This window comes from Podarcis vaucheri, assembly GCF_965113315.1.
Source record: "Podarcis vaucheri genome assembly, chromosome: 1".
Classification (NCBI taxonomy): domain Eukaryota; kingdom Metazoa; phylum Chordata; class Lepidosauria; order Squamata; family Lacertidae; genus Podarcis; species Podarcis vaucheri.
In genome coordinates this window covers 45,999,549-46,026,714 of record NC_138759.1, presented here as the reverse complement: position 1 = coordinate 46,026,714, position 27,166 = coordinate 45,999,549, and the positions used below count along the sequence as shown (strand labels likewise).

At 42.1% G+C, this 27,166-nt stretch overlaps 1 protein-coding gene across 2 annotated transcripts in view; it reads left to right on the top strand.

Annotated features, from left to right (window-relative positions):
• The window catches only part of LOC309541650 (cytosolic phospholipase A2 epsilon-like), a 47,876-nt gene extending 25,404 nt beyond the window's left edge, over positions 1 to 22,472 (top strand). For both annotated transcript variants that reach the window (XM_082239744.1, XM_082239745.1), the window contains 15 exons: positions 328 to 370; positions 1,935 to 2,010; positions 3,543 to 3,712; positions 3,832 to 3,930; positions 7,091 to 7,128; positions 8,625 to 8,760; positions 9,393 to 9,529; positions 11,748 to 11,973; positions 14,294 to 14,408; positions 14,536 to 14,673; positions 15,954 to 16,061; positions 18,853 to 19,038; positions 19,362 to 19,528; positions 20,699 to 20,879; positions 21,741 to 22,472. In XM_082239744.1, the coding sequence (XP_082095870.1) occupies positions 328 to 370; positions 1,935 to 2,010; positions 3,543 to 3,712; positions 3,832 to 3,930; positions 7,091 to 7,128; positions 8,625 to 8,760; positions 9,393 to 9,529; positions 11,748 to 11,973; positions 14,294 to 14,408; positions 14,536 to 14,673; positions 15,954 to 16,061; positions 18,853 to 19,038; positions 19,362 to 19,528; positions 20,699 to 20,879; positions 21,741 to 21,955 (2,035 nt within the window). In that variant the 3' untranslated portion in view covers positions 21,956 to 22,472. The remainder of the gene's footprint in view (positions 1 to 327; positions 371 to 1,934; positions 2,011 to 3,542; positions 3,713 to 3,831; positions 3,931 to 7,090; positions 7,129 to 8,624; positions 8,761 to 9,392; positions 9,530 to 11,747; positions 11,974 to 14,293; positions 14,409 to 14,535; positions 14,674 to 15,953; positions 16,062 to 18,852; positions 19,039 to 19,361; positions 19,529 to 20,698; positions 20,880 to 21,740) is intronic.
• Positions 22,473 to 27,166: the final 4,694 nt, after the last annotated feature.

Here is a 27,166-nt window from a genome sequence, read left to right as displayed (position 1 = left end):
TAGGGGGGAGCTGGGCAGTGGAGGGGGTCAGGACTGGAAGAGCCAATCCCATCTGCGCTCACATGCATCCTTGACCTCACTGCTGTCCTGCCCCCACACCATTCTGGTGAGCAAAAGCAATGTCTCTGTTGGGAAAGCAGCAGGGCTGGCTAGTCCCGGGGGGTGGTAAGCAGCAAAAGGAAAAGGGCAAAGTTAAATTCTAAGACATAAGTTGACTGTTCAGCTCTAACTTATGTTTAACAATTGTGCCTTAAATCATTCACATTGTAACATCGTGTGTGTGTGTGTGTGTGTGTGTGTGTGTGTATCTGTATATTTATTTCCTAGATGCGGTCCAGCTGAAACCATCATTACAAATGGAACAATAGTGGTAATTTCCATTTCTTCATGTATTTACTGTGCAGTACCTCTGGGTTGCAGGAACTCTGTAAACTACCTCTACTTAATGTTGACTGAACAAGATCCTGAGTGAGAGGACAATAAGTTTGACTTGTGTCAGTGTGAAAGAGAATTCTTAGATATAGGTATGGTGGAATATTGAATATTGAAATGCAAGCAGCACACAGTGTATGGGAGAAACTGCAGCTTTCTCTCCTCCACCCGCCTCTTTTTCATTCACACTCTTATGATATGCATACCATGGGAGCCAAATCAGATGTTAGCAAATCAGAAAAATAAGTTTTGGGTGGTCAGAACTCAACTTGGCTACAGTAATATTTGAATTGGCTTCCCATGTGAGTTGACTCAATCATGTGATACGTGCTCACATCAGGTTAAATACCAGATATGGAATGTATGCATTGGCCCATACAGATAAATGCACAAACTGTGTCAAAAGAACCGATGTATGGAATAGTGAAATGAATGAATCTCAGTATTAGGACACCATGAGACAGCAAAACCAAGTAGCTGCAATGGACTAAAATCTTCATGACATGAAATATGATGAACACTTCATTGCAAATGTCACCCATCATCTTTTCCTTTCAATGCCATCACTAGGTTTAAAAGAGGTACACACACAAATCCAGGGGGTTTTTGGAGCGACCTTTAAAAGTGTCATTTCTAACCGCCAGAAGTACTCTTTGAGATCTCACTTTGAAAAGCAGTCAGTGACTAGGCACAAGAACTCTGGGATCTGCCTGTGTACATTTGTTAACTCTTCTTTATATAGTAAGTTATGGAGAGGTAATTAACATGGGACTCTCTAGGTGTTGTTAGACAGCAATTCCCATCATATGCCTGAAAATTAGCCATTGTAGCTGGACCTGATGAGAGTTGAGTTCAGTAACATCTGGAGGGTATCACATTATACTATCTAGCAATAAAATTGCCTTCAGGTTTTGGGCAATATTCATAGTGGCTGCATCCCCAAAAAGCCCACTTATAATTAGGTAATTGTGAAAGTGGGCCCTCACATGTCTGAGAATTTAGTTTAGGAAAAAGCCATGTCTTTCTCCTCACAAAGCAGGCCCTGTACCATGCAAGTACTGCTGTCAAGTAATGTCTGCTTGGGGGAGGGGTGTGGTTCACATTTCCTAGAACAATTCCTTAGTCATTTATTAACTTGATGAATCTCCAGAGCTCATAAGTTTAATTCAATCAATTAAAAGCATCAAGTGAGAACATGAATATATGTAGTGCTTTCTTTCTGGGGAGACCCCGGGGTACACATACCCCTAAACATTTTTTGAATCTTTGTACCTTTGTCCATTTACTGTATTTATTTTTCCTGATTTGAACTAAAAAATGGTGATTTTCTTGAGTCAAAATGAGAGTACCCCTAAACATTTTTTTCATTTTGTTAAGAAAAAAAAGCACTGAATATATGGCATTTGGCCAAATAAATTAAGTTTGTGGTTGCATAACATTCATGGCGCAAACTGTGAGATGAAAAATGTTATTCACTACTTTGTGGGTTGCTTCTGTTGCAGTGTCGTGAACTTTGCTGTTTAGAGGTTCAGGCGGATCGAAGGAAACGGAAGAAAAAAAAGAATACGTATTTTAAACGTGAGGGTTATTCCTTCATTAAATGCTTTTCCACGCTGCCACCCATTAGACCGGATGAAAGAGGCCTCAGGTTTGGAGTTCAGGTGCTAGGTCCAGTCTGGAATGGGTAAAATTGCTAGCAAACACACTCAGGCATTTTGCTGACATGGCTTCCACCTTAGATGGTACCATAATATACTTTGCAATGTCAACAGCCCAGACTGAAAGAGTCAAGTTTAATGTCTTCAACCTCTGTCCTCGTGAGCACATCACATTACACCATGGTGTAAACCAAACTATGGTTTAATGTGAGGAAGCAGCTTCCATGGCACACCGATGAAACAAATCCGAGCCTGAGCCTATGGTGTGTTTCTCTCTCAAAAACCATTAAGTAGCAACCAAGGTTTGTTCTTGACTTGCCACCAGAGGGTTGTATGGGGAAAGCAGTGGAGGTGGCAGGGCAGGTGGGGAGCCCATGGCGGTGGTGCCTCAGGACCTCACCCTCCTTAATGGCTGAGCCAGCTCTGGTACCATGTCTCTATAAAATCACTGTTGTCTTTCCTACCTGTTAAGGCTTTAACTTCCTGGATCAATTTTACTGAAAATGCTATAGTCCGAACTTTTTGGACTATAGCAGCATTTGTAAGAGTTTGTCTAATTTATTAAACTCCAGAGTGCCACCTGTTCTTGAAATGCCCATTTCCCCAGATTGGGACAAGGCAGATTTTGATGTAGAGATGAACTGTTAGGCTCCCTGAAATGGTTTTTAAGGTTAGGTTTCTAAGCATACCTATAGTGCGATCTCATGTGTCTTCTCAAAAGTAATCCCCATTGAGTTACATGGACTTTACCCATAGGCAGGAGTGCAGAAGATTAAAGTCTTAGCTGTAGATACATTCCATCTACTTTTCTGGGATCAGGATGTAGAACAAAATGCTAAACAGAGTTAACTGGAACTAAGACCCACTGAACACAGTGTAGCTTACTTCTAAATAAATGTATACAGGCTTGCACTGTCACGATAATGAACAAAACAGCATAAAAAACTTTCACGAAATGCATGTCTCAATCCACATGAAGAGATCTCAGTGGCATGGAAGTTGATATTATTTCTGAGAGGGACGCAAGTGGTGCTGTGGTCTAAAGCACTGAGTCTCTTGGGCTTGCTGATTGGAAGGTCGGCAATTCGAATACCTGCAATGGAGTGAGCTCCCGTTGTTCTGTCCCAGCTCCTGCCAACCTAGCAGTTTGAAAGCACACCAAATGGCATTTCTGTGCGCTCTGGCTTCTGTCACGGTGTCCCATTGCACCAGCAGTGGTTTAGTCCTGCTGACCACATGACCCGGAAAGCTGTCTGTGGACAAACGCCGGCTCCCTTGGCCTGAAAGCCCGATGAGCGCCGCAACCCCATAGTCGCCTTTGATTGGACGTAACCATCCATGGGTCCTTTACCTTACCTTTTATTATTTCTGATGGTTGGGGGTTTTTTAATTAAAAAAAACTGCTGTGCTTCCTTTTTTCAACACTGTCCTCTTTTTCTTTTCTTTTTTTAGAACAAGATGTCAGATGTACATTGAAAGGATCCTTTGAAGGAACTCAAAACATTTCATTAGGCTGTGTCTCCAACTTGCATTTCACTGATCCTTCCCTTTTCCACTATGCCAGGTTTAAGCAAGCAGAACTGGATCTTCTACTCCCAAAGAAGAGGTCACTTCCCACCTTTGTATGTCATAGCTGAGCATGGTAGTAACCTGGATAATTTTAGTTAGTCGTGCCTTTTATTGGGAGAGGTGTTTTAAAAAAGCAATTCTGTTTTTAAAGAGGCAATCTCTTTATTTTCAGTGTTGTTGTTGCAACTCATGTGGCGCTAACGCTTACAAAAACAGGAACCTGACTCTGCCTCTGAATGCACTTCCCACTGATCAAGATATAATCAAAGAAGTAAGTACTCCTCCTCAGCCCCTCTGTACTTATGCTGCAGGGTTCAACAGGGTTCTATTCATTCTCTTATGCTTTTGGACATCTATAGGAAGCCGCTGAGAGCCATCATCCAAATATTTGAAGTCAGGTGTTCATCAGTATGTGAATGGCACCCAGCTCTGTCTCCATTCCATCTGAAGCAGCAGCATCTGTGCGGATGCTGGACTGTGTCTAGAGGTAGTAGCAGGGTGGATGAAGACCAGTAAACTGAGACTGAAACCTGATAAGATGGGGGGCTTTTCCTGGATCCAGGAGCTGTATAGAGGGCCTGTTCCAGATGGAATTGCATTCCTCCTGATAGAACAGGTGCATAGCTATGAGAGGCTATTCCTAGTCCAGCTATGGCCCTTCTTGGTCCACCATAGCCTAACTATAGAAGTACATGCTCAAATAGCATTACATTTAGACTAGGAATAGGAAGCCTTTCCCTTCTGAACATCTTTTTGATAGCCACATGCCAGTGGTGACTAGGGGGGACCAGAGGCAAAGATCGACAGATCAATGAATATAAGCTTAACCTTTGTGCAGCAGACACACACACACACACACACACACACACACACACACCACACCTCTGTCCTCCATCCATTGAGAGCCAGTGGGGTGTAGTGGTTAAGAGCGGTAGTCTTGTAATCTGGGGAACCGGGTTTGCGTCTCCGCTCCTCCACATGCAGCTGCTGGGTGACCTTGGGCCAGTCACACTTCTCTGAAGTCTCTCAGCCCCACTCACCTCACAGAGTGTTTGTTGTGGGGGAGGAAGGGAAAGGAGAATGTTAGCCGCTTTGAGACTCCTTAAAGGGCGTGAAAGGCGGGATATCAAATCCAAACTCCTCTTCTTCTTCTTCTAAGCAAAACGTACAAAAGAACTGAAGCAACCACAGACAGTTTAAACAATATATTATATATTATAATATATTTTTTATATATTATAATGCTATATATTATAAAATACACAGTTACATGTAAAAAACACTGCATTAATATGAAGTTACTAATATCCACAAATCAATATCCATTCATTTTCCTTCTGTCACACCCTCCCTCTCCTCACCCAGGGTCCAAACAAACTCTCAGCATACCAGATGGGCTGGTGGAGTGTGTGGTCTGGGAAGATGGGGCGTGGTTGAGGAGGTGTAGCCTTGGGAGATCTGACCTCTGGGCCTGAGGTTCCCACCCCCATTTTAAACTATTGCAGTGTGATCTATGCTGGTACAGAATGTGACTTCCATGTTATTAGCCAGCAGTACTAAATGTTCGGGACGCGGGTGGCGCTGTGGGCTAAAGCCTCAGCGCCTAGGGCTTGCCGATCGAAAGGTCGGCGGTTCGAATCCCCGCGGCGGGGTGCGCTCCCGTTGCTCGGTCCCAGCGCCTGCCCACCTAGCAGTTCGAAAGCACCCCCGGGGGCAAGTAGATAAATAGGTACCGCTTACCAGCGGGAAGGTAAACGGCGTTCCGTGTGCGGCTCTGGCTCGCCAGAGCAGCGTTGTCACGCTGGCCACGTGACCCGGAAGTGTCTTCGGACAGCGCTGGCCCCCGGCCAATAGATGTGAGATGGGCGCACAAACCCCAGAGTCTGTCAAGACTGGCCCGTTCGGGCAGGGGTACCTTTACCTTTACCTTTACCTTTACTAAATGTTCACGGATCCTCAAGGAGTTACATGGGCTGCCTATTCACTCCTAGTCCCAGTTTGTATTCCAGAGTTAACACTTAAAAGTTTTCTATGCCCTGGGATACAAATATTTGAAGGAATGCCTTTCACACTACCTGCTGATCCATTCCTTAAGGTTATTTAGGGAGGCACTGCCTGTTGTTCCCTCAGTGGGTACAGTTTGTTGTATGACAGCACAGAACAGGGCCTTCTCTCATTTAGAACTCGCTTCTGTTAGAGATCTGGTTGTCCCTCACATTCATCGCTTCTAGGCATCAACTTAAGGTGTAGTTTTTTATTCAGGCCAACAGAAATAGCTGATTTAAGGATTGCTTCCTTTGCTGTAGCATTACCACTTTGCTGTGTTTATTATTTTAAGATGCTGATGTTATTTACTGGCTTTATGATTAATTGCTATATTGTATTTGAATGAATTGCTATATATCACGCTGGCCAAATATTCTTTCAAATACTTGGGTCCCAGGCTAATGTTGTGATGTCATCACATTACGTTTCCCCCAAGTGAAGCAAGCATTGAAAAGTACCATAAGGGTACTATAATGGGTGGAATCCAATACAGTCGTACCTTGGTTTTCGAACAGCTTAGTTCTCAAATGTTTTGGCTCCTGAACTCCGCAAATCCAGAAGTGACAGTTCTGATCTCCTGCAGCCAGTCAGAAGCCGCACCTTGGTTTTCGAACGTTTTCAGAAGTCGAACAGACTTCCAGAATGGATTCTGTTTGAGAACCAAGGTACGACTGTTTAGCATTTTTTTTCCTGTCATAGCAAGGATTCATTTTTGCACCACAGAACTTTCTCTCTCTCTCTTCCCCCACAACCCATGTGCCCCTGTTCTAGGGGGTTTCCCCAAACCCCTGGAGCAGATCTGGGGAGAAGCATGGTGCATGCAGGAGGAAAAGTGTTGCACAAACAGTTGGGTTGCACAAACGTTGGGTTGATGGGGTGCAGTAGTTGAATACTGCCCAATGGGAACAGGAGGAAAGCTTGACATGGGGCTGCTATCTTCACTGGCCTGCATGAAACAAAACCACTATAGTGTGTGGGACTAGTTAGAGAAATGGATGGTCCTGTGGAATAACTGCAACCTTAAATACATGGGAGATGCCCTGCCCACATCCTTCCTAAATATTATCACAATATATAAACTGCAGTCACATTTTCCAGAATATGTTGAGGTCACTTTATAAGTCAGTAAAGGTACTAGAATCACCGACTGCAGAATGAAACCAAAATTATGTACATGATGTTGTGAATTCCAAATTTTAGAGATTGTCAACAATCATTAGAAAGAGTATAAAAACAACACACAGAAACCATCTCCGATTTTTGACATTCACAACAGCATATGCAAACCTGGCATAGAACAGGAAATATATTTTGTCTATTTTTGGAAGTTGGGAAGGCTTTTATGATATGACATAATTGATTGTATTTAAATTCTTAACTTTTAGGACAAAGAAGTTAATTTACACTTCAAAGCAAAGACCTGGTAAGATTCAGTCGAAATAAAATAATGTGGTTTTTGGCTCTTCCGCTTTATCCATTTTTAGAAGATGTGACCAATTCCCCCCCCCCCCGCATATTTACTTCACAGAACATTACCGTAGCTTTGTGAAGCTTAGATTCAAGGAACCAAATTTTGGGCCTTCAATTTCAAGTTGAGAAATCTCCTCTCAAATATTTGTATATAGTTTTGACTTGAAAACTGGAAAATCTTAACATATGCCAAAAGTAAATTTAGGATCATAATGAATATGTTTAGCACTAACACTATGACTTTGAAATTGTACTTCTCAAACCCCTTTACTACTGTTTGAGAGTCATTACATTCAGAATTATAGTCCTCTTCCAATAAAGCGTGTCCTCCCTAAAAGAGGGCACGTGTTGCGGTGAGACCTGGAGACTGACCTCCTGGTTGTGGGTGGATATATTGGATAGCCACAACCCCCAATTGGTAGGTCCCTTGTTGCTGGGCTTAATCTGGCCATGGGGTGCAGTCTAAACAGATCAAGTGACCCAGAGCTTCCTCTTTCGGCTTGTGCATCGGAACACCCGCCCACCTCTCCCTACTTTTAGGGCATTTTCGCAATTGGCCTTCCTATGCTGCCATGTGCCGTCTGTCGTTGGGACAGGGGCATGGCAGGAATTTTCCCCACTTGGCTGATTGGCTGTTGCCATTTGGGTTTCGCCTGCCACGTAGCAAATCGTCACAACTTGTAAGGTTACGGATAGGCTCTGGTTCATGTGATAGGGATGGGAGAACGGTCTCGCCATCCCTATGTGAAGGGTATTCCATTAAAGGAATCCAGGGACTCAACTTGGTTTGGTCAACCCCTGAGAGGGGGTTGTGCCTGTGCCTGAGTCCAGGGGAGCATCGGGGAGTGAACATAGTCTGTTCCTGGGCTTTTCACCTACCTCAGGTGTTCACCCCTGGCTGACCTATTCTGGTGCCCTGCATCAGCACTGCCTGCAAGGGTGCAGGGAGCTAGTCGAACCAGAACCTATGCAACCACTCTTCTGTAATCAATAAAGTTGTGGCCTAAATTCTGCCAAAAACCAAAACTAAAATTTGAGTCAAATGTGTGTTTATTTAGGGGGGAGGTTTCTGGGTCTGAACACGCAATGTGCTCTGCTCACCATTATAGAAGTGGAGGAAGAGTTTTTTGCAACTAAAAAATGTACTTTTAAAATTTCTGCACTATCGTGAGTTGGATTTGAGGTTTTCTGGTTGGAGTTAAATTAACATTGCATCATCTATCAGTTTGGCCACAGCCCAGCATCACACATTATGCAAAGTGGTTTACATTTTTGAGCATCAATGGATGCAGACCTGCCCATTTTCAATAGTGCTTTGCACAAGTATCTGGTTGGCCACTGAGAGCGCAAAATGCCCTGGACCAGTTGGACCTTTGGTCTGATCTACCAGGGCTCTTCTTGTGTATTCTGAAAGTTCTGCTGTATGATACATTTTCACCTGTGTTACAGCACATCGGGCTTAGATGTTCGCTTGGGGTTTGATCTCTGTCCAGAGGAACTGGAATTCCTGCAGAAAAGGAAAAAGGTTGCTGCTGCTGCCTTTAAAAGGGCACTACAGCTTGAGGAAGATCTGTGTGAAGATGAGGTAAGGGGGAGGTGCACATTTTACATATAATTTGATCTACTTCTGCAAGCAGATTAGCTGGCAAACAAACAGGTGTAGCAGTTCTGCACACACATACCTACCTGTGTGCTCTAAAAATCTGGACCCATCCCAGGAAAAAATGTCATCAATCTTTTTCTAACAAAGTTTACAATTTATGCCAGCAGTGAATATTACCTCAATGTGTACTCTCATATCCCATCTTTCCCCCTGAGGTCACTGCTGGGCAAATAAGCTGGGCTAGTGCTGTTTCCCCAAGTCAGCTAAATTCCTTGTGACCTGGATTCCAGGAACAAGACCTGGAAGGCTTTTCCGTTTGCATTCCTTTCTGCTGCTCCCATTGACACGCTGTTTGAAGCTCCACAAATCTATTCTATACCTGCCCTACTGGCTTGCCTGCATGTAAGGGCTCTGCCAAGAACCTGGGAATGGCTCCAGGGAGCAGTGACTTGCACAGAGTTCTTTTTGAAATGTTATGGCTGTAGCTCTCCAGATATTGAAGTACCAGCTGTATCTATATTTTGTAGCAGCTTCTATCCTTGATATAATTATAAGACCCCTTCCCTTTATAAACCATCCTAATGAATGTTCTGCTTTTTTCTATATCAAAACAGGTGCCAGTGGTGGCAATTATGACGACAGGAGGGGGGATGAGAGCACTTACAGCATTATATTCCCACCTGTTGACTCTCCAAAAGTATGATCTTTTGGACTGTGTTTCATATTTTACTGGCTTATCTGGCACAACATGGTAAGGAAATGTGAGCAAAAGAGTTAAGTAACCCATATTTATGTCCACGATGCAATGAAATGAATTAATATAACAAGATGTTCCTTATGCTGCAGCGAGACTCCTTACGGGGTCCTCACCGCGGGATCACATTCACCCGGTGCTATACCAGCTGCACTGGCTCCCGGTGGAGTACAGGATCAGGTTTAAGGTGCTGGTTTTAACCTTTAAAGCCCTATACGGCCTAGGACCCTTGTACCTACGGGACCGCCTCTCCTGGTATGTCCCACAGAGAAACTTACGGTCTTCAAATAAAAACATCTTGAAGGTCCCAGGCCACAGAGAGGTTAGGCTGGCCTCAACTAGAGCCAGGGCTTTTTCGGCTGTATCTCCGATCTGGTGGAACACTCTGTCACAAGAGACCAGGGCCCTGCGGGACTTGACATCTTTCCGCAGGGCCTGCAAGACAGAGCTGTTCCACCAGGCCTTTGGCCAGGGCACAGCCTGACTCCCTCCCTCGGCAATCTTCGCGGAGCTCTGGCCCAATGGTTGCCAGTGGTTTAATTTGAATTAATTTTATAAGGAATGGTTTTAGAGTGTTGTGTTGTGTTGTACTGTTTTATTGTTGTTAGCCGCCCTGAGCCCGGCTTCGGCTGGGGAGGGCGGGATACAAATAAATTATTATTATTATTATTATTATTATTATTATTATTATTATTATTATTATCAACCTTATCATGATGGGGAAGTGGTAGCTACAGTCAACTTTCAGTAAATATTGGTTCCTTTGGAGAAACTTGTTTGTTTTTGAAACTAATACCCTGTCTTTCCGTAGTATAATCAAGTCTAGAGAAATAAAACACAGTATTAAAAACAATAACAATTTAAACCCATTCAATACAATGGATTAAAAGCAGCTTGAAAGACAGTGGCAACATAAAAAAAGTGAGAGCAAATTTTGCAAAATCTCACTGATTTGTTTTTTTAAAAAAAAAAACAAAAAACAACGTTATTGCTGCTCATTTAAAGGAATGCCAGAATGGGATTAAGTGGATGCCTCTAAGGAGGGTTTTTCCAAATCTTGGTCACAACTGAAAAAAGTACTTGTGAGTATCCACTGGCATAGCTCTGAAGGCAGGAGGAAAAAGCAGGTGCCAATGCTTATGTTATTCTGGTTACAAACAATTTTAGGGCAGAGATGGAGAACCAGAGGCCCTCTAGATGTTGAAGGACTGTAATTTCCACCATCCCCATCCATTTGCTAAGCTAGCTGGTGCTGGTGGAAAGGGCTCCAATAACATCTGGAAGGCCACAGGTTTCCCACACCATATATAGGCTTTTAAAGGTCAAAACTAGCAGCTGGAATTGAGCTTTTGAACAAATTGGCAATAAGTATACCTGGTACAAGATCGCTGTAATGTTATCTAATTAATTTGGTTCTAGCCAAAACCAGCTGAAACATCTGGGCTATCTTCAGGCGCAGCTCCAGGTAGAGTGAATTACAGCAATCTAGGTGGATGGATTTTTATTCTTTTTCAAATCTGACTGATCACCAAGTTTGGGATCAGAAATGCACTTCCTTCCTTCCTACTGTAGAATGGTCAATGTTGCTTGAATCATCTCATGCTATTAATTCTGTAGCTTTTTTGATGTAGTTTTGGTTACCCATCCCACTTTTTAAAATGGAAGTGCTGGGCTTTTAACAACTGCATAAGAAGCAGAAATCATTAGGTAAAGCTTTGTCTATTATTCCATATACAAATCTTGATTGTGGTCATTAGTGAAGAAGAGTTTGGATTTGATTTCCCGCTTTATCACTTCCCGAAGGAGTCTCAAAGTGGCTAACATTCTCCTTTCCCTTCCTCCCCCACAACAAACACTCTGTGAGGTGAGTGGGGCTGAGAGACTTCAAAGAAGTGTGACTAGCCCAAGGTCACCCAGCAGCTGCATGTGGAGGAGAAGGGAATCGAACCCAGTTCACCAGATTATGAGTCCACCATTCTTAACCACTACACCACACTGGCTCTCAAAGTAGTGAAAGCTGAGTTATCATCTTTGGCTAGCACAAATGGCCAATCTTTTACTGGGAATGCTCCAATAATTGCTGCTCTCAATACAGTTCACATGGATCCCCCAAACCTAGAACTCAAGTAAAGACATGGCCACAAAGTGTCAAACACCTACATTTCATGTTTCTCCTCTTCTGAACCAAATCTGTATTTACTGTGTTTCTTTCCAGGACAATGGCAAATTTGTATGATGATCCTAATTGGTCACATAAAAATTTAGAAGAGCCACTCGTTGAAGTCCAAAAACAACTGAAAAAAAACAAGTTCCTTGCCAGTTTTTCCCCAGAACGTCTAGCATACTATTCAAAGGAGCTGTGGCAGCGTTATCAAGAAGGGCATCATATCTCTTTTACAGATCTTTGGGGACTTATCATTGAAGCCATGCTACACGATACGGTATTATATACTTTACTCTAAAAACACCAGCTAATGCCTAGTTTTGATTAGGGGTACAATCTAGCAAAAATGAAGCATTTCAAGTTCCATCATACTCAGAGTAGACCCACTGAAATTAATGAACTTAAATTAGTTGTGACAAGCTTAATAGTTTCAACAGCTTTACTCTGATTAAGTCAAATACATCCCAACAGTGTTCAAAATTCTCATTGTTCTAGGCACAATTTTGTGACAGGCAATTTCATTAGCATGAGCAGTTTCTGAGCTCTGGGCGCAGTACGGCGCCTAAGATTTCAGATTAAAAGATTTGCAGAGTGGAAGGAAAAGAGGACCCTTTTCTGCCTTCCCACTTCCAGCTACTGCCTGAAGACTGGAGAAGAGACCCTCTTAAGAATATTAGTGTGGGGTGGGGGTGGGCAGGGGAAGGACTAGACCATGTGAAAAATGAACATAATATTTTAGCTGTAGTTCATTCGTTTTCAGCTTTGTAATCTTGGTATAAAAAAGCATGCCTAGACATTCTGTTGTTGTGCCCACAACCAAGGTTTAAGGTGCCATTTAGCTGCTAGCTTTCATATCTCAGTTTCTAACACTGCATCCCAGTAAGATCAAGTGAGGCATCTGGGCAGGATAATTTTTTTTAGTTACAAAATAGTAGCGTATATCACAGAAGTGCTTGATTCCATAAGAATAAATTACCCAAAGACAGCAATCCTAAATTACTAGTAAAATCCATTTTGTTTTTTCTCCACACGGAAAAGTGCTAGGTAACGGATGGTATTCAATTAAATAATCGCAGAAGTGCAAGAATTACTGCTAGTGGAATAGGACTTCCCTCCATCCCCTAATCTGCTCTAGAGATTGTGGGAACACACACACACTAGAACAGATTTAGGGAGTGGGCAGACAGAGGAGAGGAGGGAACATTACGTTTTGCAAGGATTGTGATGATCATTGTGCTGATGGAATGAGCTGCTTAGTGCTTCATTGAACACAATCCCAACCATGCTTCTTAACATACCAAAATATAATGTCAGATACGAGTGTCAGCTTGGCCCTGGGGTTGTGGGTGCCATCCAGCATGCATGGCTGTAGGAATGAAAACTACACATGGCCCTGGCACCAAAATTTGTGGGTGCCCAGCCCCTTCATGGGGAATTCTGTGGGTGCTTGGGCCCCCAGGGAGTTGGCACCTACCAGTAGGGGCTGAGGTGGGAGCACTGTAAATTCTGCCTGGGCGCCATATTGTGGAGGTGTGGATGGAACATCTATATCAATCCTCATTGTACACTGTGATGTTTGGTGTCTGAAGTCAGAAAAGGATATACGTGCACTGCAAATAGTTGGGTGTTTATCATACATTCGATGCATATAGGAATCCTTCAGCTTTCACGTGTTATCCCACACGAAGAAACTCCATATGGTGCAAGGGTCATGGGGCCACACTGCTCCCAATCACAAGTCTAGCCAGTTCACACTTTAAATGTACAGAGGCCAAGGATGGAACTGGACCAGGCACAACTTCAGGAATAAGGATTGTGGGACAGCCATGCTACCCTTTAATTATGTGGGGCCCATTTGCATGGAATGAAGTGTGAATGGGGGCTTATGAGCCTCCTCTAATCACTCCCATCAAATGATATTGGCGGAAGGGATATCGCTCAGTGGTAACAGCATCTCCCGGGGGGGGGGGAATTCCTGGCATCTCCAGGTAGAAAACCCTGCCTGAAACTCTGGACAGTCACTGCCACTCAATGTAATCAGTACTGAGCTAAATGGACCAGTTGTCTGGCTCATTATAAGGTAGGGTGGCCATATTGCAAGAAGTAAAAAGCACACAAACACACACTTCCTGGTTCTGTTCTGGCAAAAACCCTGACATTTTGTCAATTTTTTGAAATTCCTGTTTGGATCCCGAACTTATGGCAACCATGTTATAAGGCAGCTTCCTAGGGAGGTTTCTCAAATAAACATTTGTTTGTACAGAAAATGTTAGCAATACGCTCTTCACAACTGTGTCCATTGTTTGAGTATCTGTACCTTTCATTAAGAAAAGATTTTTCAATGCAGGAAGCCTCAAGCTCTTTCAAAAACCTTTCATTAATGTTCATTTTGAATGGGGTTGGGCAGAATTTAATTGCACGTATCCCTTTTTGTTTAGAAAGAACAACTGAATCAAAGTAGGCTAACACACTAACTTAACACAATGGTTTGGGCTTCGGTTTAGAGTAAGATGCCATCACTAGAGTATAAATTCTAGAACAGCCTCTTACACCCTTTTCAGCTACATTAATTGCTTCTTTCTGCCTTTCACAAACAGGTAGATCAGAATAAACTCACAGATCAGCAGCGGGCGTTGACTAATGGCCAGAACCCTCTGCCTGTGTATCTTTGTCTCAATGTAAAGGAAAAACTAAGTAATCGGGGATTTAGAGGTAATTGCAAATATTTTATAAATATATGCTTGCATTTAATTCTCAAACAGTAGAACTGAGGACTAGAAAGGCTGGTTCATGTAATTTAGGAATACTAAAAGATACTCTTATGTGGCTTCCTTTTTAGAATGGTTGGAGTTCACCCCATATGAAGTGGGATTTCAAAAATACGGAGCCTACATTCGTGCTGAACATTTTGGCAGTGAATTCTTTATGGGTCATTTGATGAAGAAAATCCCAGAATCACGGATCTGCTTCTTGGAAGGTAATTAATAGGGCAGTCCTATAGACACCTATTCAGCAGTAAGTCCCATTGAGTTAAGAACATAAGAAGATCTGGCTGAATCAGACCAATGGCCCATCTAGTTCAGATTAATTGACACAGGATTGTAGCTAATAATAGTAAAATACTTTTATTTTTAGGAGTATTTGAGTCTTTAGCACAGAGCTCTAGCAGATTATAAATAGTTCTGTGTACAGTAAGGTTCTTTTGATAAACAATCTATTTGCCACTGCTATGAGCACATAAAACCTACTCTATTTAGAATTTTCCTATGTTTGGCTTAAAACACTGAAAGACTAAACATATTTGGGACATATCTGTCTTATTAAAAAGCACATTTAAATTAAGTGTGTGCTTAATTATCATCTACTGTGACCAATATGTATTAGAAGAGCATGCACAAAACATTTCCTATACCTTGTTGCTGGCAAATAGGCACTTCCACATCCTATATGCAATTAGCAAGAGGGTGGGAATGCATTTGATGATTGGACCAAAGACGCAAAATAAATTATGATAGTTCCATAACTGCAGCGTTTGGAGTGTTGCTACTAATGAGCTACATCTGAGCTACTTACTTAGATGTTCTTGATAACCAATAATTTCAAATCCCATCATGTGTTCTGTTCTAATTTACCAGTAGGTGGCTCTGTGTGCTTATACTAAGAAACTATAAATTATAATGATGTAGCAATCTTAAAACATTTTATGTGTTCATAACTAGAACAGAGCAAAAACAACTTCCTGGATTTTTTCACCCTATTCATAGGCAGCAAAAATGGGTACCATTTTGTCAATTATTCTCTGGAGGGATAAGAAATTATCCAGTTTCTAGGAAGTGTGCCTCACCATTAGGTGTGGCATGTACATTGCTTCTTCTCTCTCTCCCCTTCCAGCATTTATATCCTTTTTTTTTCCCCCTTACGGTGGCAACTGTGTTGGCAGCCTGGCCAATGTCCCCAGCTTAGCTTTGTTCCTTAGCACTCTTGGGTGATCTTCTGAGAAGTTTTGGCTCAATTCTTGTTCAAAGTCTCTTATATACATTATCTCAGTATACCCTATCAGTCTTGTAATGTATACCAGTATTAATATATTAGCATAAACAGAAGGCTGAGTAGAGGCTCTTCCTAAAGGTTCATGACTGAGGTGAGATTTGAACCAAGAAATAGACTCGCAGCTCACCCACTTTTAGGCACTATGTAACATGGGCATCTCAAACATGAAAACTACACAAATTATTCCCAACTTCTTCCCTATCACAGGAATCTGGAGTAGTGTATTTTCTATAAATATAATGGATGTCTGGTTTATGAGTGTTAGTACGGAAGATTTTTGGCAGATGTGGACACGAAATAGAATAACTGACCTTGGTAAGTTACTGTTCAATTTTTGTTTCTGCTCTGTTTATTTATGGGGACAGAACATTTATGTACTTTCCTTCTGTAGTCCTATTTATGTGCTATTTGTGTGTATGTTATAGCTGTGTTTACTTGGGAGTAGTGCTTTTAGCCTTGCCTCTCTCTTTTCAGTAACCATCACAGTTGCCCATAAAGCAGCTCTTAACACACAGGCTTCTGCCTGTTCAGGTGTTCAGATCATGCACATAAGCAGGAGCTTGCTTTTTGGGGTGACTTCACGGACAACTGTAGGCAACCTGTGGTTATCAGAAGAGAGAGACCTGATGTCAGGGCAGGGCAAAAAGTAGGAACATGACTATGCCCTACATGTGCACAACACATCAGTGGGCCTTTTGTATTTCAGTGATGTATTTTACAATTCTTTAAGGCAATGCTACAAAACACACCAGTAATTATTAGTGCCATATACAAAATAATCACAAGCTTACTTTGGCCTGGTTTTGGCCCTGGGACTGACTTTGTTGCCCTGCTAGGTGACCTTTACCAGAAAAGAAACAGGATGGTGTGTACCTGTTTGCTCTGCTGTCCTTCTGGGCATTTTCCAGTATCATAGACCACAGGATTTCTCCGGATTGGCTAGCTAGTCTGGGGCTGAGATGGCACTGTATTGTGATGATTCCAGCCCTATCTGGAGCCTGATTCCAGAAAGTGCCTCTGAGGGACTCCATCTTGTCATGGGTCCATCTTGTTACAGTGGTGCCCTGCAAGACGAATGCCTCGCAAGACGGAAAACCCGCTAGACGAAAGGGTTTTCCGTTTTTGAGCTGCTTCGCAAGACGAATTTCCCTATGGGCTTGCTTCGCAAGACGAAAACGTCTTGCGACTGTTCCGATTCTTTTTCGCTTCCCCCCCCTTTTTCTAAGCCGCTAATAGCCTTTTAGCCGCTAAGCCTTTAATAGCCGCTAATCTGCTAAACCGCTAATAGCGCTAATCTGCTAAGCCGCTAATAGGGTTGCTTCGCAAGACGAAAAAACCTCTAGACGAAGAGACTCGCGGAACGGATTATTTTCGTCTTGCGAGGCACCACTGTATCCTTGTGCTGTTCATCACCTACGTTAACCCAATGGGAGCAGCCATCCACAGTTTTGGAGTACTGTCCCCCATAACTCCATCTCTTAGTTCTAGCAGATTCCAGAGAAGTAATGGGGATTCTAAACCAGTGTTTGGGATCTGTACTGGACTGGATTTGGACAAAGAAACTGAGGCTAAATCCAGATAAAATGGAGATACAAATGACCAGAAGAGAGCTAGCCTACAACTGGTGATACACAGAGTTTCTGATGGGATAGCACTGTGTCTGAACAATCAGGTGCATTGCACTGAGATGCTGCTGGACCACCCATGCTCTTAGAGGAGCAATGGTTGTCTGTGGCCAGGAACTTCAGTGCATAGCTTCAGCTGGAGTTCTAGTTACACATTTTCTAGAACAGACAGATCTGGCCAGTTTCACTTCCCTGGGCACATTTTGGCTATCATCTACTGTAATGCAAAGCTCTCTACAGTAGGTTGCTTTTGAAAACTAAGGAAATGGAAGCTGGTGCAGAATGCTGCTGCCAGAGTCTTGCTATTCAAAGCATATAACCATTGCTATTTGATCTGCAGTGGCTCCTGGTGTGTTTCCGGACCACTGGTTCAGACCACTGGTCCTCACCTTTAAAAGTTCAAGTGCTTCAGGTCCGGAATCCCAGAATTCTGCTTTTGATTTAAGATCTGTTGTGAAACATTTGTTCTGTGTGCCACCAGCATCTGAGATATGCAGGCCATGGGCTTCCTCAAAAGGCTCATCTGGCTCCCTCCTTTTTAGCTTTTTGTATGCATTCTGCTTATGATTCAGTTTGATTTAGATTAATACTCTGTTCCTTGGGATCACAGCTTTTTGTTGCATCATGTATCACTGCTGCTTGTTGTTACAATAGCATTTTAAATATTTTAGTGGTGTTATTCTGTTTTTATTGCGGTGGTTCCAAAACACAAGTTTGCAACAAAGTGTAAATCCTATATGGTGCCTGTGTTAGCAAAGACATATTTTTTTAATCAGGTACACTTTAAACAAAATAGTTTTTCTTTTTTTAAATAAAGTATGACAGTGGTAACAGGGACATATTGGTAAAGTATGACTTTGATTTTCTAAGTAAAAGGAACTAAGGACTCAAAACCTCATTTAAAAACAGTTTACCCTATTGTTACTCAATACTGACAATTAGCACAAGGGTGGGGGAACAAGTGAATATTATACTGACTGGATGAGCTTAGAGTGGAATACTACCAACAAAGGTGTTTCCCAATGTTTGCTTCCTGCAACAGTGATAACACATTTGAGCTTAACTCCTGCAAATCAGATAGGGTTTGGGCTGGATCTCATGGCTATTGCTGCCAGTCCAAATGGCTAGTAAATGCTGGCCCTATACAGCAGTGCAGGTTATATCAACAATAGATGACACCTATGACATATGTTGGTGCAGAACAGAGCTGGGGTAACAGCTGTCTACCTACATGATGCAGGCAGATGAAATGTTGCACATAATCACATTAAGAAACCATATATGAAGCAGACCATATATAAGCAGACCAGCTTTGGAACAGTATTTTGGAGTTTTAGGTAGATTTGAGACAAAACCAAACTTGTAGAAAGCCAAGATGGTATGGGGAAATGAAGCACAGTAAATTCCAAGGATCTCATAGCATGGTTACTATTTTCTAACATAGGGAAAAAAATGCATTTCATATGTTGTTCCTTCTACAGAGGAGTGTCCTTGGTATCCGTCAACAGATAAACTCCCTACCCGTATGCAGTATCCTCCGGACAGCCTTGCCAATGCTTTTGAAAATGTCATTATGTGGCGACCAGCAGTTTCGGTGGTCCCTAATTTTCTGAGAGGCTGCCCGATGCACAACGAATACCTAGAGAGCGAATTTTCAAAGTGGAAAGGTATAGCAAGAGCTCTTTTTTAAATGAAAGTTCCCTTGGGTTAGCTTGCTTGGCCAATACCTAAAGCCTTCATATGGTAATCAGGGAGTCTTTAAGGACTGACCATTTCATCTTCTTCCAGAGGGGAAGGACTTCCTGGGTAGGCAACAGAAACTGTGTGCTCTACCCAGTTACTGAAAGGCAGAAGTTCAGAGACCAGAAATGGACAGTCTCTTGAAATGTCATGAGTGGGGAGAACTATATTTTGAGTGCATTTTCTGTTTCTTTATGTTCCCCGTAGGAGCAGCACTGCCCGTTTCTGACCACAAATTCATTTCTTTCAGACTGTGATCTTGATACCTTTCCGAACCAGCTGACAGGAGCTGAAGATTACCTGTATCTGGTAGATAATGCATTTGCCTTTGAAAGCAGCTACCCACCACTCATGAGGCAGGGAAGAAATGTGGATCTCATAATACACTTAAATTACAGCGCAGGATCACAAATAATGGTAAGTAATCTTGAGCACAGCTTCCCCCCCAACACAAATAATGGGAGTGTGCATAACTTATTTGCTTTTGACAGTCGGTTACTCATTTCTGTCCCTATCATACAAAGAGGAAGTTGATGGTCTGTACCCTGTGCCTTCTCTTCTGTTGAAATCATCTTCCTGCAGCTGTTTCCTCCATCAGCAATACCAGGGCTGTGAGAAGGGGAAACTGACAAATGCTGTCTTTCACACATCTTCCCTGTCAGATGGAAGAGAGATAAGATAAATATTCTGCTAGCTTTATTCACATTGCACCACGGCTTCTGTGAGAGCAGTTAGGTCCACCAAATCAGTTTTTTCTCTTCTAGACAAGTTCTGCTGCTTTTTGTTTGCATGTACACAAGGCATATATTTGGAAGTCAGTTCTGAATACACAAATAAGGAGGTGACTTTTGTGTGAGAGCTGTTAAAAGCCTATGCACAGGATGTATGTTCTCAGTCCTGTTTGCAAGAACAGTACCAGCCAAGTTTCCAGACCACACTGAGAAAAACTTCTTTCCCATTCTTTCTTTCTTTCAGTTGCAAGGAAAAGGCCTTTTGCTTTGATACTGCTGCTACCACTGGGACAACTGTGGATTGATTTATTTTATGAGATTTTTATAGCACTTTTTACCAAATGAAAGGTCCCAAAGCAATTAATCCCCTTGAAGACTTACTTTCTCAAGGGCTTGGGGGGGGGCGTTTCTTCTCTTGCCCTCAGCACTCCTTTCTCCAACTCTTCCTCTTATTTACTCAGAACAGAGATGGAAGTTCTGGGAGTTGAGCAAGGTTGAACAAAATTGATATTAATGGGTGGGGTTCTTTAAGGTTTCCAATCACCCTACAAGCTGTTCACATAGTTAAGTCTGGGCAACTAAGGGCACCCTTCTCCCCAAAAAGAGATGGTTAACAATATAATTAGTTTGTTCTGCAGCATAATAGAATCTCAAAGCCCTTTAATGGAGAATTTAAGATGACCTTCTGGTCACAGGTGAAGTGCAAACTCTGCAGTGTCCCATGTTGCTGGGATTGGGGAAACCAGAGATTAAAAAAAAAAAGTCTACGAATTAGGCGTGTGCGAATGCACTTCCAGTCTATCAAGTAATGGCTCCACTATTAAAATCATGCTTGGATTTTATCCCCCTTACATAGCCTCTGGAAAAAGCCGCAGAGTATTTCTCAGAACAAGGAGTCCCATTCCCTCAAATTATACCAAAGGACGATGGTGATCTGAAGGAATGCTACTTGGTGGGAGATCAAGAGGGCCCTGAAATTCCAATAGTGCTTCTTTTCCCCTTAGTGTGTGACACATTCAAAGAGTATAAAGCGCCTGGTAAGTCTATACAAGTCTGATAATTTTTGCTTTTCATTACATTATGATCAATTCTGTTCTTTGACTAAGTTGGAAATCTAAGAGAGTTGTTTCAAAAGGAAAATGAAGAAGCAGGGGTAAGACATGCTTACTACTAAACAGAAGCAGTACACAATTCAGGATACGCCCCCCCCTTCCCCCACCAGTCATATTCTTTGCAACATCGGAGGTGACACTGGGCTGTGCATGTCCCATGCACATGTGGCTTCAAGTGCTCTTCTAAAAATACTGCCACCCCAAAAAGCTATCGAGTTTTTTTCTGCAGTTGTACTTGGGAGATGGGAGATGTCATAGGTCTTCTATGCCAGCATTTGGACCAAAGCATTGATTTTTGAGATAGCACAGTCAGCTGGATGAAGTATTGCACTCAGACCTAAAGACCCAGTTTTAATTCAGTCCGGTCTCAGCCACACATTCCGAAAGAAGATTCGGGCACACTGCTTCTGTACTGAGGAGAAAATGAAATAAAGGGAAGAATAATTACACTCCAACAGAATGATTTTCCAAAAGAGACGCTTTAAAGTCTGTAATGCATTTTGCTGTACAAATTATTGAAGACAATAATAAGCCTTCCCTATTTTCCTCACCAAGATGATATCTTTATTTCTTTCCGGGTTATTTCCCATGTACATATACCTCATGCATGACAATTAACAATTTATATATCTGAAGAAGTGGACTCCTGCCCACAAAAGTTTATGCTGAATTAAATCTGTTAGTCTTTACGATACCACAAGACTCTCTGTGGTGTTTGCTGCAACAAAAACCAGGCTATCCCTCTGAAATAAAACTACCTACTTATATATTGTTTTTAAATCTTAGGTGTGAAACGAAGCCCTGAGGAGATGGAAGATGGTGATATTGGTGATCTTACCAGTTCCTTTGGACCATATGATGTATATACTTTGCGGTATTCAGAAAAGGACTTCCAAAAGCTAGTAAAACTTTGTGAGTACAACATCCAAAATAACATAGATTTGATTTTCAAAACTTTGCGTATAGCTGTGGAACGGAAGAAGCAGCAGAAGAAGAGTTAACAATTTCAAAATCCATGGCAAACCTTTTAGCGGAAAGAGAGCCTCAAACCTCTGACATTGTTCAGTACAGTACTAGGGAGTAATCGGCATTTCATTCCAGAAGGAAAAACAAAGAACTCAATCAAACAAATATTAAAGTCGCTGTTCAACCCCTTCAGGAGGAAATACTGGATATTAGAAATTATTAATGAATACTGTAAGTCATTCTACTTTTGTTCTTCATAGACAGTTCTGTGGCCGTACATTACATTATCATCTTGGAAGCTACTTTTAAGTGCTCTGAACAAATTATTGTAGAAATACACTGTAAAACTTCTTTCTTACAGTGCTATTTATGCTCTACATATCACTCCCTTTCCCAGTGCATTTGAGGTGTTTTATGTATCGTTTCATGGTTTCTGTACAAATTATGTAAGAACAAGTGTTTTGCATAAAATTGTTTTGCTGAAATATGAGTAGTGCTAAATGATTTTTATTAAAACAAATAAAACCAGTTTCTGGTACCTATGCAACAGTATCACTCTGGAAAAGTCTCCATGTGCAGGAACAGGCAGTACTCATACTGTTCTATCTAAGAATCTTCATTGGATGAATCTGATTGGTCCTATGATTTGATAGGGAAGGAGGGAAAGCTGTTCAAAACTGTCGAAGAACATGGTGCTGATCATGTTTTGATGCTGGGGCGGTGGTGGTGAATCCTTACACATCAGTGTTTACACAACAGGATGATGGGGCAAAGATTCCTGGCTACTGGAATAAGGGTGATTTCTTCATATAAAGGTAAAGGTAAAGGACCCCTGGATGGTTAAGTCCAGTCAAAGGAGACTATGGGGTTACAGCGCTCGTCTGGCTTTCAGGCCGAGGGAGCCAGCATTTGTCAACAAACAGCTTTCTGGGTCATGTGGCCAGCATGACTAAACCGCTTCTGGTGCAACTGGACACCATGATGGAAACCAGAGCACATGAAAACACCATTTACCTTCCCGCCACAGTGATACCTATTTATCTACTTGCACTGGTGTGCTTTTGAACTGCTAGCTTGGCAGGTACTGGGACAGAGCAACTGGAGCTCACTCCATCACGGGGATTTGAACTGCCAACCTTCTGATCAGCAAGCCCAAGAGTCTCAGTGGTTTAGACCACAGCGCCACCTCCATCCCTATCCCATCCTCATTCTTTATATAGCACCCAGCGCAACAGACAACCCCCACAAAAAAGTCTGTATCTACACACAGAGACTGAGAAAAAAGAAAGATGAATGATTTTTATTTAAGAGAACTAGTCCTGGGTTTAATGCAGAGATTGCATGGCTAAAATTTATAACATAAAGGGTTTCGTTTTGCGCCTTCAGGAAATCATTTTCTGCATGTACAAAAGCTGCAAGCACATTTCATTAACTGAAGATCTTACCAGCTGGTGCACTAGTAGTTCTCAGAATGCACAAGATTTCAAATAAAAGAAAAGTAGATTTAATTCTACATGGGATGCCTTGTGCCCATCTTCAGAAACAGACTGAATCACTATTCAGAGAGCCAGTGTGGTGTAGTGGTTAAGAGCGGTAGTCTCGTAATCTGGGGAACCGGGTTCGCGTCTCCGCTCCTCCACATGCTGGGTGACCTTGGGCCAGTCACACTTCTTTGAAGTCTCTCAGCCCCACTCACCTCACAGAGTGTTTGTTGTGGGGGAGGAAGAGAAAGGAGATTGTTAGCCGCTTTGAGACTCCTTAAAGGGAGTGAAAGGCGGGATATCAAATCCAAACTCTTCTTCTTCTACTACTATTATTCAGCATTCATATTGCCAGTCCATACTGGATAGGGATGGGAATTGTACTGTACCAACAACAAACTTTTGTTGCAGGAAGATACATCAGCTCTTCCATTGTGGGAAGATGTCTGGGTTCTCACAAGTAAGATAGATAGGATGGCAGGGCATAAAAATCTTAGGTAACAAGGATCTCTTTTACACTATCAAATTATTAAGCATTAATATTAACATTTTTAGATTCAGAACCAGAGCAAGATGCCTAACATTTCACCTGCCAAATCAATAATTTTGGGGATATGCTGCAGTGTTACATTTATGAGATGTAAGGAACTGGTATTCAAAATGAATACAGATTCTGAGATGCCACCATAATTGCAAGCTGTTGTGGAAAACTTTCATATTCAGTGCTAATGCATCTAGCTACAAGCCTTGCAAGAACCCTACAATGCAGGGAAGGGGAACTTAGTGGCCTTCCACCTGTTATTGGACTACTACAACAGCCACCAGCATAATCAATGGTCAGGGATAATGGAAATTACAGTCCAGCATCTCAACAACTACAGTTACCCCTGCTGTAAGGTCAATTATTATTGTTATCCCACATTGTAGGTGTGTAGCTTGGGTACTTCATTAGAGACCCATGCTCTCTGAGGCTAGGAGTGCCTTTTACCAGCTTTGTCTAGTTTACCAGCTACAGGTGTTCTTTTCCAGTGTAGTCCATGCACTGGAAACCTTGAGGCTGGATTACTGCAAGGTGCTCAGTGTGGGGCTGCAGAAGGCACCTGACATGTGACACCATTATTAAAACATCCTTTAGCACCATCAGCTGTGTCTTGTGGAACCCTTTGCCAACAGGGATTCAGCAGGGACCCTCTATTTCCACTTTGCTGAAAACTTTTCTATTCTGTCAGGCTTATGCAGGCAATTAACAACACATCTTTCCATAATAATCAGATCTGGTTTTAAATTTTTTATATGGTTTTCTTTATAACTGTTTTAAATCACCCTGATGGGTTGTTTTTTTATGAATAGTGGTATATAAAAATATTTTAATAACATGAATAAATAAGGGGGGAGGTTTGAGATTGACTTGAAAAGGCCACCTAGTTAATTCAGGGTAGAGGGAAGATTTAAACTAGGAACATCCTTGTGTGTAGCTCAGTCTCTTAGTCACCAATTCCTATCACTGAATGGTTGCAGTTGGTGAATGTACTATGACAAGCTGAGGACTTAACAGGAATTGCAGGGAAGGGCATGATTTAAGTTGCCCATTGTGCAATAGTATGAGATTCTGCTAAGTTCTAGGGTCTAGATAGGACCCAACACCAAACCTGAGAATCTCAGCATGGCAATCCAATTACTGTAAAGCACTGACTGCAGAGATTTGGGGTAAACTGAGCAGGAAGCTTTGGTGTGCATCCCCAAACTTACCGTAAGTTCACCAAGCCTTCCAGGATAAGTCAAGAAGCTACTAGGGTCTTTGGAACCCTTGGAGGAGTTATTAATTAAGCAACTAGGAATTGCTTTTCTTCCAATGCCAATTAATTTCTCTCACCCAGAATTCTTTTTTACTTCAATGTGGCCAATGCCTATTTTGAACTAAGAGAAGGGGTGAAAGCCTTATGGTATACATTTGCTAACCTAATACCCTTTTCCAGGGCATGATAAACGGTCACTCGCTTGATCAGGCTGATTATGTTCCAGCCCATGCTGTTTTTCCGTCTCCCTCCACTCCCAATCTACCTGAACCCTCAACACTCCAGAAAACTCCGTCCTTAGGAGGTTGTTTCGTTTTAAATTAAAAACATATATTATTCTAGATACCTGGGCATCTCCAGACTGGTGGGATTCCCCCAACCAGGTGTATTCTGCAACATGTTACTGATGCAATAATAAGCCATTAGCAGATTTATAGTTGACCATCCACACATCATTCTGCTTTACTAAGTTATGTGATGCTTCCCAATTGACGACACACTATTGCTACCCAGAAGGTCACTCTTGCTCTATGGCGCAACAAAGTCTGGGAAAACAAAACCGGCAGCATTTGTGGTATGAAAAGTTACAGGACTTCAGCAGAAAGCTGTGGTGCATGCTCCAGAATGAAGCAGTAGGTCTGTACCAAAATCTTTGCAGGTGCAAACAGTGCTGAGAGTGGGATCAAGGATAACCACTCTGTTTTACCATCTTGGTTGGTGACAGATAGAGAAATAATGAATGCACAAGAAAAAGGAGCACAAGAAAAAGGCTTCTGGACAGGGACTAGTAAACCTGTCCAAAAATCGGGCAAAAACAGAGGAGGCAGCAATGGCTCCTTATCGAAAGTAGCCCTCTGTGTTTACTTTTCTCTCTTGGTAGTCAATCGAGATAATTATTTATTGTTCATTCCTGTATTCCTCTCTTCCCTCCACAGGGCCCCAGGATGGCTAACCACCACAAAATACAAACACGATAAAAGCAATAGTTACGCTATCAGTAAAATTTTTTATGAATAATTAAAACGTAAAACAATGAAAAATCAAGCTATAACTGCTAGGCTCCTGTCCAGTTTGTCCTATTCTGGTAAAACAAATTACATTTTTAATTACGTCCATCTGGGAGAACCACCAATTTTGAACACAGAGTATGTTCCACAGATGTAGCATGAAGAAGGCCCTGCTCCTTAATGGGACTGTAAACAGACTTCTCCTCACCCCCTGATTTTCATAGCCTAGAGGGAGCACACAGGCAGGGCTGGATTTAAGTTTGATGAGGCCCTTTATATGTCCAGCTGTCCTTTGTCAACAACAAATTGTCACTGTTTTTTTTTGTGTTGAATATATGCTATATAGTAATTTATGGACCTAATAGGTATCTAAAGACATGCAACCAGTCCATGCAGAATGTAGGCACCCTATATATAGAAATGAGCAAACCAGTGATATTTTAGGGAGCAGGCTAGCAGACAGGGCCCATTACTTACATCACAGGAGCCTACACAAAATACACCATTGCTGTATGTAGCTTTTGTTTTATTTGTTTTTTATCTTATATTTTGGAAATGTACATATTTTTTTCCCTTTAATTTTTTGGGGGGGCCCCAAGAGAGTGGTCCGTATAGTAAAAGCTATGGTTTTCCCAGTAGTGATGTATGGAAGTGAAAGCTGGACCATAAAGAAGGCTGATCACCGAAGAATTGATGCTTTTGAATTATGGTGCTGGAGGAGACTCTTGCGTGTCCCATGGACTGCAAGAAGATCAAACCTATCCATTCTGAAGGAAATCAGCCCTGAGTGCTTACTGGAAGGACAGATCATGAAGCTGAGGCTCCAATACTTTGGCCACCTCATGAGAAGAGAAGACTCCCTGGAAAGGTCCCTGATGTTGGGAAAGATGGAGGGCACAAGGAGAAGGGGACGACAGAGGACGAGATGGTTGGATAGTGTTCTCGAAGCTACCAGCATGAGT